Genomic DNA, 12,146 nt, shown 5'->3' on the forward strand with positions numbered 1-12,146 from the left:
GCAACATTACTAGATATTATTGTAATATCGACAGTGGTGGCGTTGCTACTAGGGGTGATAATTTTTCACGGCAGTAGGCGTCGTTTCATTGCTACTGCAGGTCTTTCTCTTCCTGAAACACTGTAACGTTAACGACTCCCGCAGGGGGCAGCTGCCCTAGGTTCTGGCGGTGTTGCTGGTATCATCCTAGATGCCCTAACCTACAACAGGAGCATCACCCGGCTGGCCCTGGATAGCTGGTCAGCCACGCTGGACAATGCGGTCAGCCTCAGGCGGCTGCTGGTGGGCACCGCGTCGTGTGTGGCTGATCTGAGCGTTTCCAGCGGCAGGCGGTGCCACGACATGGGCGCGGTGTTCAGGGCCCTGCTTGCCAACCGGAGTGTCCTTCGGCTCAACCTGCAGGGGTTTCTCATCACACCGGGTGACATGCAGGCATTCATCAAGCTGTTCACTCGCAACAGGACGCTGCAGGAGATTTTCTTTACCGGTTGTACCTGGGACACCTGGGAGCATGATGATCAGGTGCGTTTCCATTCCGCAGGGCAGAAACATTAGTGTTGGTCAATGGGAGATATGCAGAACTCCTCAAGGGCACTTCGAAATTCTGCAGGTGCATTGACTGAATAATGGAACAGTGTGAAAAGATGAGTAAACTCAAAAAAATCTTTTTGTTTAAAATAACAGCCCTCACCCACTTCAATGTTTCGAACTTCTCTGCTTCTCGAATTCCATTTGCAACTAACAATATTCGTATGTATTTGTGTGAGAGCCAAACGCATCGTAATCTATGTTTCACACTGTGCGAAGTGAAAGCAGTGCTGCATGGGGAAAGGGCGGCTTTAAAGACTGAGACTGGAGACCGATAAGAAAACACTGCAGAAACCAAGCACTTCTCAGTTCTGTCTGCGTGCCCCGAGCGATGTTGTCTAAGCCATGACAGATGCTTCTATTGGTTCATTTTCAATGTGACCGCCCGCCGTGCATAGGTCGCGCTCTCTTTGTTGTAAACGCTAGGGCCGCGCAAATATTTGAAATTTTGAATACGAATGAAATGTTTGTTATTCTATATGCAATCATATTTGAAGAACTGATGTTCAGAATTTTCAGATGTTCAGAAATTTCCGAATACACCAAACATTTTTCAAATTCACTGCAGTTTCACTAAATTGCACGCTTCACTGCAATTTGTGCACTGTAGACTGTATAGTGAAGCATCCTCAAAAGTCGATGGGGTCATTTTGTGTAGAGGGCCTTCTCAACTGTGTGCAAGCCGAAGTACTCAAAAAAAAAAAAAGTCGTTCTTTGATTTTTTTTTCAAGCCCATCCGATAATTGGAGATTTTGGTTAAATCGGACATTCTTCTGGTTCCTTGAAAACAGAGCAGTGCTATGACAGCTCTACCCGGCTTCATGCAGGTCCTTTCTGTTCTAAGAACCAGTATTGGTAATCTGCATAAAATTTCGACAGGAATTTTTAGTAGGGTATACACTTCTGTCCAATTGTGTCGTAATTTTATTTGCAGGTGCCACTTAAATTGTGAAATAAACAAAATGAAAAATGTTGGCACTTCTTAATCTGTAATTCTGTTTTTCACTTACCAGATATATTCGATTTTCTGGGCATATTTTTCCCATATTCGTATTTGGTTCATGTTTAAAAGTTCCAGTATTCGCACACTCCTGGCAAAAAGCTTCATTTAAATGAATTGTGCGCAATAACTAAAATGGCAACAATGCGGAGCTAGTAGCCGAACCTATCCAAGCCAATTTGCTTAGCTCCGCCATGGTGGCGCAGTCGTTAGGGCACTCGACTTCTGTGCCTAAGGGTGCGGGAAGAATCCCATCCGTGGCAGTTTTTTTTCGATGGTGGCAAAAAGCAAAGCACCCATGTGCTATGCGATGTCAGTGCATGCTAAAGAACCCCAGGTGGTCGAAATATTGGCAGTCTTCCACTGTGGCTTCTCTCATAGCTTGAGTCGCTTTGGGATGTTAAACCCCACAAACCAAGCCAAACCTAAGCCAACCAGTTTTTTCAGTTGGCGGTTCATATTCAGAGTGGCACCTCTCACGGTACCGAAGGGCCAGTCGGTGGTGACAGTTGAGCCCATTCGTGCTGAAGTTGGGTTGAAAAAGAAATAAACTTTCGGACAAGAAATGGTGCTCGTCATTATTGTTGGTTCCAGCTCCAAAACTTTTTGTGCTCGAAGGAATACAGTCCAGCCCACTTATAACAGCCACAGATATAACGAACGCTCGCTTAGTACAAACGAGGGCGGTGCTACCGTCAAAATACCGTAAAAACCCGCGTATAGTACGAACCCGCGTATAGTACGAGGTGCAATATGAGGTAGCGAAAATGGGAAAAAAAAGTTTTCACCCGCAAATAATACGAGGGAAGAAGGCCTTTATTTTCACAGCATCTCGTTTTCACTCGTCGTCCGTTTCAGTGTCAGAAGACAGTGAAACGTCTGACAGTTTGTCGGACAGCTCTTCCCACAAGAACTCGTCCTCTGTGCCGTCCAGTGCATGAGAAATTGCACACTTTTTAAATGCCCGAACGATGAGCTCCTCAGGGATGGTAGCCCATGCGTCCGCGATCCACTTGCAGAGGACTGCTGGAGAAGCCCTCTTCAGTCGCCCCGATGGAGTCACTTCGGGGTCTCCCGACCTCATCCACTCAGCGTAGCAGCGTTTCACGGCGTCTTTAAAAGGCTTGTTTATGCATACGTCGAGCGGTTGCAATTGCGATGTCATCCCTCCTGGGATGACGACGAGCTCGGTGCGAGATTCGCGTAGCAGTCTCTTGACAGAGTCTGCTAGGTGGCAGCGGAAGGCGTCCAACACAAGGATTGACGGTAAACCGAGCAGTGCTCCAGGCCGCCGACACCATACGGACTTTATCCAATCCAGGACTAAAGTCTCGTCCATCCAACCTTTGTCCTGGCATCGGATGACAACATTCTTGGGAATCTGCTCACCTTTTGGCAAAGTTTTCCGCTTGAACACTACGTAGGGTGGTAGCTTGCGGCCATCCGCAGTGCACGCCAACATTACGGTCACCCGTGTTTTTTCGTTTCCGCTCGTACGAACACAAACTTGCCTGCTGCCTTTTTCATGCACTGTGAGTGCAGAGGGCATGTCTAGGTACACCGGAGTCTGATCGGCGTTGCCGATCTGGCCCAGCGGAAAGTTCACATTTTTTCGCAGCGATATAACGTGCCGCTGAAACGCCACAAGCTGCTCCTCATAGCTTGCGGGTAGCTTCTGGGATATTGACGTCCTTCGACGCAACGAAAACCCAGCGCGGTGCATATACGGAGACACCCAGTGCCTACTGGCTTTGAAATCGCTCCGTGGGATGTTTTTTTCCGCTGCGATCTCTCTTGCCTTTGCTTGGAGCAACTCGATGTTCACAGGCAGATGTCGTCCACGCTGTTCCTGTACGAAGGAGGTCAGGCCTTGCTCAATCTCCGGATATGCTCCGTTTTTTGGCCCCCGGAAACTTCGTCTTAGGCCAGAGCACGCAAAGAGGGCCTCTTTCTGTTTTCTCCATCCACGAATGCTGCCCTCGGTGACGCCGAACTGTCGCCCTGCCGCAGAATTTCCGATGGTCTCAGCTGCTACTATCACTTTTCTTTTGAAAGCAGCTGAATATTGCTTCCGTGGACCCGACATTGTCACTGACATGCGCGCTTCACCTAGTAGCCTAGTCGATGTCCAAAACGGCGACAATGGCGACGCATCAAGTGTTCTAGAACACTGTAAACAGAGAAAGAAAGGTAGCTGACGCCACCACTAGACGGCGCATCCTTCGTTGCGAACCTTGATGATGATATTTCCGGGCTGTAACGAAACAAGAACTACGAACTTTGGGCTGAAAATTTTGGGACCCGAATATAGTACGAGGCGGAAATTTTACATCCTAAAATTTTGAAAAAAACCTCATACTATACGCGGGTTTTTACTATATATTGGGGCAATGGCACAGTGTCGCACATAGAACGAACTGTTGTTGTCTCAACACTCGGTTAGAGCGAACGCGAAGCTGTCGGGCCCCCGTAGTTGACTGAGCCGGCGGTGTTTGGCGCGGTTTCGCTCGACTGCGAACCCGCGGCAGGTGAATTTCGCGCACTTTGTGTTTCTCTGACACGACGCGAACACAGAGTGCACAAAGCGTCCCCCAGCGCTCCTTTGTGGGTAAAATAGAGTAAAAAAAAGAAAAAGCGTGTATTGAAAAATGAAAACGAAAAAGCGCGCGCGTGCGGTGACGAAAGAGAAAGTGGCGCCGCTCGCGTCGCTGTGATGCATCCACGTGATCTGCGTCGGCCAATCCGGAAAATCAGGCGCCTGCTCTACCGGCTCAAACCGGTTCTTCATTTGTTGCTCCATTGCCACCCCGCGCTGAGGGCATTCCGCCGTTGATTCTTTCTGTGTGATGGCACTGCGTTGACATCGTTGCTGCATCCGTGCCTTTCCCAGATCGGGGAGTTGAAGGCTGCCTCAACGCACGAGCCCAAGGGCTTAACTTGCGCCTGGTGCGATGGAGGACTGTACGCCGACCTCTTCAGGTGCTAAAAGGAAAGCTGTCGACATCGCAACGAAGATGGCCATTGTTAATTAACTTGCTCAAGGTGCAAAAAACTGTGAAATGGTCAAGAAGTACGGACTGTCGAAATCGACCATTTCAACTATTGCTAAGGGCAAGGAAAAGATTCTTGGTGCTACCATGAATGCCGACCCGACGACTAGATAGCGCCTTCGGAAGGCGACCTACGCGGACGTTGAGGACGCACTGCTGAAGTGGTTCGCTGACGCCCGATCTCGCAACGTTCCGATCAGTGGACCGCTGATGCTCTCCAAGGCTAAAGACTTCGCCTTCCTTTTGGACTTTTTTCAAAAATAAACTTTCGTCTCGTTTGCTCTTTTTGCCCGTATTATAGGTGGTCCACTTACTACGAACTTTGGTCCACTTACTACGACGAACAAATGCCGCGTGACGATCAAGTTCGTTATAAGGAGGGTGGACTTAAATCGGTCATCAAATTTTGTTATTCCTATAAGATGCTTGACGGTACCTCAGCGAGATGGGAAATATTGCGCAAGTCCAAAGTATTTGAGTCTGAAAGGTCGGCTGGCTACAGTACTTATTTTGTTTGAAAAATGTTGAATAAAAAAGCAATAATCTTGAATCGAAGTGATTGCGATAGTTTGTGAGAAAAGAGTATTCGTTGCAACTCAGTAGCGTACGCATGATAACATGGGTCACGGAGTTTGTCATCCCAACATAAAAAGGAACCAAAAGAAACGTAAATACTCTCAGACTTGCGTTTGTCATTTTTCACTCAGCAGTAAGCCAGAGTGCACTAAGCATGACAGTATCAAGCCATGCGATTCTTCATATTCTGGTGACTTAGTTATAGACTTGCAGACTTATTTTGCATACACTGAAATTTCGTGCATAATTCATACTCCCCGCTATGCTGCACACATTCGTACATCAGACAGTCATTGTAGAACTGTGCTTAAGTTTTGGCAGTGCCAAAACTGGTGACACGTAAAAGCTCTTTAATTCGAACTTCACAGCACCGAGAAAAAAGTTCGAATTATCGAATGGCCTCGAAAAAACTGACAAGAACCATTTGTATTACGGTAAATATACCATATTTAGTCGCCTAACGAACTCACTCGCGTAATGAACCCACCCAGCCCTGATCTGTGCCTACGAATCTGGAAAAAAAAATGGTGTCAGTCATTAGCGCGTCCCTCTGTTTCGCGCCGTCATGTCACGGTCCACAACACATTTCTTGGCAGTGCGGCAAGATGCTGTGCAGCAATAATGGTGTTTACCTTTTGACTTTAGCTCCAGCAGGGGGAAGGGAGGGGGGGAAGCGAACTTGGCAAAGTGTCAGCGCTTGTCTGGTTGTGCAAGCCTCTTTTTCAGTATGTTCGCTTTATCATGCTATGAGCAACTGGGGTGGGTGCCGTCTACTGCTACTCCAATAATTGGAGTAGCAGCAACATGATAGCAGCAAGCGGCTTTTGAAGCGAATGATGCTAAAAGTCAGCGTCATGATCGCGGTTGACTCGCGTGCTTCCGTTGAAGACTGATGGGTGGGAGGATGAATGGCTGTCGCAAAAAAAAAAACATTTTAACCTGTAGTGTCTGTCCGAGATCATAGCCTTTCATGGGCGTTGGCTGAGACCGTGCGGACAGTACTTATCTATATTTCCAAATTAACAGGGCTGGAATTAACGAGTATTTAGTTGCGAGCTACGGAGGTTGCGCAGAAGAGAGCAGGCAGCCGCTGCCGTGGCCATGTATTGACCCTGTCGCGGCCACCATCCCTTCCCTCCAACGCTGCCAGCCACCGCACCGTTCATGGCGCGGTTTAGGATTTATACCCGTGTTACACGGGCAGTTTCAACTACCTTTCAGTTAAATGGCAGTTTTGCTTTTGAACTGACGTTGAACTGAATGGCAGTCAACTGCAGTTACACGGAACATATCGCAAAACTCAGTTGTCCCTCAGAATCATGTGATCCTGCCACATGCAATCAATTTTCGCAAAAAAATTGTTTTATTTTTCATTATAAATTACTTTGTATAACATATGCCCGCTTTATATTATTTAATTGCGCATTTTTCGCACATTATTTTTTCGAGTACGCGACAACTGAACTCGACACAGAGCCAAGTCAATTCATTTGAGGCACGTCTGGCTTCGCTGCTTAATCGTAGTTTTTTTGGTGCTGCTTCCCGCGCTTGTGTCTTTACACCCGTTTGAGTAGTTAAATTTGTAGGCTCGGACTTGCGCTAGCTAGGGCAACAACCTTCCATGTGATTTTAGAACACAGCGGTTGGAAATGCCGCCGATTCGGCTGATACGGTGTGTCCGCTAACAGCCGTGTTGTCAGTTGACTGGTTCAACTGTGACTGCCGACCTCAGTTGAACTGAAGTGCAGTTAAGATTTCAACTGCAGTTGGCGCTGCCGTGTAACATCGCTAACTGCCATTCAGTTCAACTGACCGCCAACTGAACAGCCCCTGTAACAAGAGTACCTTCCATGGTTTTACCTGGTTCCATCTTCTGTCCCCGTTTTGAACATTTGCAGCCTCTAATCATGCCTTCCTATTGCAGAAGTGTTTCTTCACATTTTTTTTTGTTTGCCGCGTGATGTGCGCCAAGCCGCCCAGGCGGCAGCGCATAGTTTAAATTATCCGTAGCGAAACCGACTCGAGTTCAAATTAACGGGCTTTTTATACGCGTATCTCTATGGAGCTTGGCCGGACCAAGTAGTGTAGTTTGAATTATCCGAAAATTTGAATTATTGAGGTTCGAACTAACGAGCTTTCACTTTATACCCATAGTGCAATGTCTCCCAACCTCAATAATGTGGGAAATAGTTAACTGACCCCGCTGTACATGCATGATTGCACGTTCATACCTATGCTGGAGGAGGCAATGTCTCGAGCATTTTGCTACGCAGAAGTTGAAGAATGTCTACAAAGGTCCCACGCATGCACTGGAAGTGGCACGCGGCACACCACTATATGGACCTTATGCAAAGGAACTGCCATCTACCAAAGGAAAACCGAAACGTGTAATTGAAATGCGTTCAATCCTACAAACATGCTGCAAACATAATTAGAAGGCCTCAAGGGTACGTGAATATTAAAAATTTCAAACATTAATCAGAATCGAGCTGTATATTTTTGTGCGTCAGAAATAAAAAATTGCAACTATTAAAGGCGTTCAATCCTACAAACATGCTGCAAACATAATTAGAAGGCTTCAATATTAGGGTAAGTGAATATTAAAAATTTCAAACAAAAATGAGATATGTTTGTTATTCGATTTGTATTAAAAGAACTGATGTTCGGAATTTTTTAACACTTATACCAAAATTGCGAATACAATGATAATGTTCGAAAGCACTGCAGTTTCACCGCACTGCACGCTTCACTGCAATGCCTGCCCACACGTGTGCATTGAAGCATCCCCAAGACGCGACGCGGCCCTGTTTTTTTTAAAAGGGCCTTCTCGTCAGTGTGCACAAAGCAAAGCATTAGGGGAAACCGGGCCAAAAACATCGTTCTCACTTCGGTTTCATCTATAATGCAGACAACCATCATGCAGGTGCTAATCAGATTAAATTACTGAGATGCAAATGTTTTTTGGCAGTTTTTATTGCGTAAGCATTACTACGCCAGGTTTCAGCCCGGCGCGTAAACCCAGCTGTAGCCACATTTGACCTTTAGAGCGACCGCAGATGGGGCCCCTCTTCAAGCAATAGGGTAAACACTGTCGGTAGCCACGCTGCACCGCAGAAGAAGAAGAAGAAAGAGAAGCTGCATCGGCTTTACTGACGCAACCTACCGGGTTCAACTAAAGCTAAATCTCAGCTAGTTTTTATTTTGGGCCCGTTCAGTGGAGATATTTTTTTCGTCTTTTGAAGGCTGAATTAACAAGAGTTTAGCGTATTCTGTTGTATCCAGCAGTGATATAACAGCTTTACCCAGTTTCATACAGGTCCTTCCTGTACAGAAAACCAGTTTATGGAACTATGTATAAATTTTATTTGGATTTGTCAGTAGAGTACACACTTTTATAAACTTCTAGTTAAATTTATTTGCAAATACCACGTGAATTCTGAAATAAAGAAGACGAATAATGTTTCCTAATTTTTAATTTTGTATTTTTTTTACTCATCAGATATTCAATCTTCTTCAATGATTCTTATTCAAGAATTTCAATATTTGCACACACCAATCTAAAACTCTTGTATTATTGTTCCAAAGCTGTTCCAAAATGGCCTTATTGCTGGTGCTTGAGCCTGCTTCCACCCTTGATATCTGTGTTCTCTCTCCGTCTGTTCAGTATGTAACTGTTTGTATGACCATACCCGCCTGCTTGACCTCATTGCGACCATAGTTTGTGTATATAAAACAGACCACTAACTCATATAATAAGGGAGTAATTACTCATTGACATCCATCCAAGCACAGCCACACGACCACAAAGTAAAGCTTTCTTTCTTTGTAGCCTTTCCTTTGTGGCTATATGCCTGTACTTCGGGGGCATCAAGTAGCATTACTTCTTTATTACAGATCCACTCCACCCTGGGGCATTCTCCTGAATATTCGACCAAATCATTAACTCACATTTGTTCCCTGACACACTCTGCTCGCCACCTGTTCTTAAAGTTGCACCTGTCATTTCTCTTCCCACAGAACTCTGCATTGTCCTTAGTTTAAGTTGAACTCTCTCATTAGCCTCCGTGTTTCTGCTCTAAAGCTTGATACTGATAAGGTGCAGCAGCTATATATTTTTGCTAGCTATGGTGTGATGCAGCTTTAACATACCTTTCCCTTGAGGGTTTGCGTAGATATGTTGCTGCAACTGGAAGTGTGTCTGCATGGAGCATGAGATGCGAGTGTGTCTTCTTGCACCACCAAAAGCGTCAGGGCACAAAAGGCACAGGGTACATCATTTCGCATAGAGCAGCTTTAAACGGAAGGAATCCGCCTTTTGCGGGAGGATGTGGCGCCATCATGCGGGAAGCGGTGGGAAACACATTGGACGGCAGTGTAGCAGACGACATGAAAATGCATCATGCGAAATGGCCACGCCAACGCAGGTAGAAAGCGAAAGCTCCCCCTTTTTTTCTGCCTTCGGGGTGGAAAGTGGTAACAGTGATTGCAGTTTCATGTTCACGCAGTATGGGGGAATGTTTCAGCGTTTACATAATCCACTCATAACGCATTCATATACTTTCTTCATATTGAAAGAGTAAGTAGTGCGTGCTGCTTCGATGTGACAGAATGAGACTCTCAGCTTGCAGATTCACGACAGACTTAAATTTATTGTACAAAAACAAAATCGAAAGGAGAGCACGGAGGCAGACAGAGAGAGAGGGATTTCAAAGGGCAAAGCAGCCAGGGGTTTGTTGATGCTGCAGAGCTAGGTGGAATCGTTTCCTGTGACTTCCGAACGGCGCGTATGTGCGGGGTGTCTTGAGCTACCGAGCACAATGCGGTCACCGCGGCGCCGGCATGGTGCAATTGGCGTCGCTTCCTCCTCGCGTCATCTACAAGCGTGCAGCTATAGGATTTTATCTACGAAGCTCGGCAGAGAGGCCCTTATCCACACCCCCTGAACAGGGCATTGTCCCGGCCGGAATGCACACCTGCAGGAAACGCGCGGCATTTTTCTGGCAATAAGAATGTCAAGTGCGTCATATATGTTCCAAGCAGCAAAAACACAGATACTACAGGTATGTATGCATCTAATATGCATGATGAAAAGTACCTTCTGGAGTTCGCGCCCAGCCTGTAACGCACCAGTGATAGCTGCAATGAGGATTTGTTCGGTGCATGTTTGCTTTATGTGCGACGGGGCCTGATGGCGATGTATTTTGCCGTTCGTTTTCTTTTGTGCGAAAGCGCCAGATAGCGCAGATATCACAGGTGGCTGCGGGCGCTAGACTGTAATATTTAGCATGTTTTATCGTGACTGCCGCCTCACTAACAAGAAAAAAAATACGGTGCTTGTTGTGATGTACCGCCATTCACGAGCCTCATGACCAGCTCAACCACATCGGCTCGCAAATGGCGGCGCATCATAACAAACGCCGTATCATTTTTTTTCTTGTTTGTCAGGCGGCAGTCGCGATAAAACATGCTAAATATTACGGTCTTGCACACATAGCCGCCTTGCGCTACCCGGCCCCTTTGCACATAAAAAAAACTAACGACAAAATACATCGCCATCAGGCCCTGTCGCTCATAAACCAAACACGCACCTAACAAATCCTCATTGCGGCTGTCACTGTTGTGTTACAGGCCTGGTGCTAACTTCAGTAGGTAGTTTTCATCGTGCACATTTCCTTTGGATGTATACATACCTGTAACGAAGTGTTTTCGCACAGTCGAGAGTATGCAGTCAGTGCTGAGGTCGCCTATTCACATCTTGACGCTTGGTAGCCCTAATTCAAGCTTCACGTCGTCGTTGGTCGCGGCTCGCCGAAGCGAACCTGAAAAACCGCGTCTTGCACCCCGGCACGCCTCGAGAGGGGCGACTGTACGTGGCAGATATGGTTGGCATCGCTTTGCCAAACCTGCGACGCTCACCGTGCCGGCAGCTCCCGTGCACTGGCAGCGGCGAGAAACGTTGTTGATGCCGTCCAATATGTTTCCATCAGTCGTCTCTGGGACTTCACGCATGCGCATAGAATTTGCGCAAAAGGCGAATTGCACACCTCAAAAAGAGTTAAATGTGAAGGAAGCGTACCCCTACTATAGTGGCCTCAAGAAAATGGTAGTGTGTGGTGCAAGTGCTGTGCAACTGCGGTGAAATGCTTCACGAGGACGACAAGGGGCATTTCACTATTCTAATCTAGTTTCATCTAATATCAGTCAGCGAAGGGTGTACAAAGTATGGTGCTATCAGCTTCGCAGCTAGTTTCTAGTGACGCCACTACTAATAAAACCGACACCATTGGAGTGTTTGCCTCTGGCAATTTGATAGTTCTGCATTTGTGCATGATCCATCATCTTCATCTATCAGGCCTTCTGCTCATCAAGTGCGTCATGATATATGCTGCACTGTATTCACTTTTGCATCTGGGCTTTTCTCACATTTGCTTTTATCAGCGTTGTACCAAATGGTGCTGTCATTGAAGACCAAGGTTGTTGTTTGTGGTGGTCGCCGTGCTATGGGCACAATATGCATCATAGCGCAATGCGATTGCATCGCAGTGCAGCATGGTGCAATTGTATGGCAGTATCAACGCATGTGCAAGACTAACAACTTCTTTGAGCAGCTTTTTTTTTTCTTCATAATTCTCAAACTTCTAAGTACTTTGAAAATTCAGGGACCACTTTTGCGATCTAAGTTTACAGAGGCGAAAACCCATTGCGTGCGCAGTTGTGGTGGCAACTATGTGTTGGTTTGTTGAGGTTTGTGTACGGGGACAGTGCGCATGCATAGTGTGTGTGTTTAAGATGTCTCAAAGATTACTAAATAACTAATTATCATTAACTAACTAGCTATAACCAATTATGTAATTATAGTTGATCAGTAACTACATAGCCTTGGCTAGATAACTAATTATCATTGACTAATTAACTGATTATTATTAACCAAT

At 46.2% G+C, this 12,146-nt stretch overlaps 1 protein-coding gene across 2 annotated transcripts in view; it reads left to right on the top strand.

Moving 5' to 3' along the window:
- LOC146193250 (uncharacterized) overlaps positions 1–12,146 on the top strand; it is an 84,526-nt gene that overhangs the window by 22,513 nt on the left and 49,867 nt on the right. For both annotated transcript variants that reach the window (XM_084602625.1, XM_084602626.1), the window contains exon 4: positions 145–522. In XM_084602625.1, coding sequence (XP_084458751.1) covers positions 145–522 — 378 coding nt within the window. The remainder of the gene's footprint in view (positions 1–144; positions 523–12,146) is intronic.

The sequence above is a fragment of the Amblyomma maculatum genome, chromosome 4 (assembly GCF_055883805.1).
Source record: "Amblyomma maculatum isolate TAMU_Amacu chromosome 4, ASM5588380v1, whole genome shotgun sequence".
Taxonomy (NCBI): Eukaryota; Metazoa; Arthropoda; class Arachnida; order Ixodida; family Ixodidae; genus Amblyomma; species Amblyomma maculatum.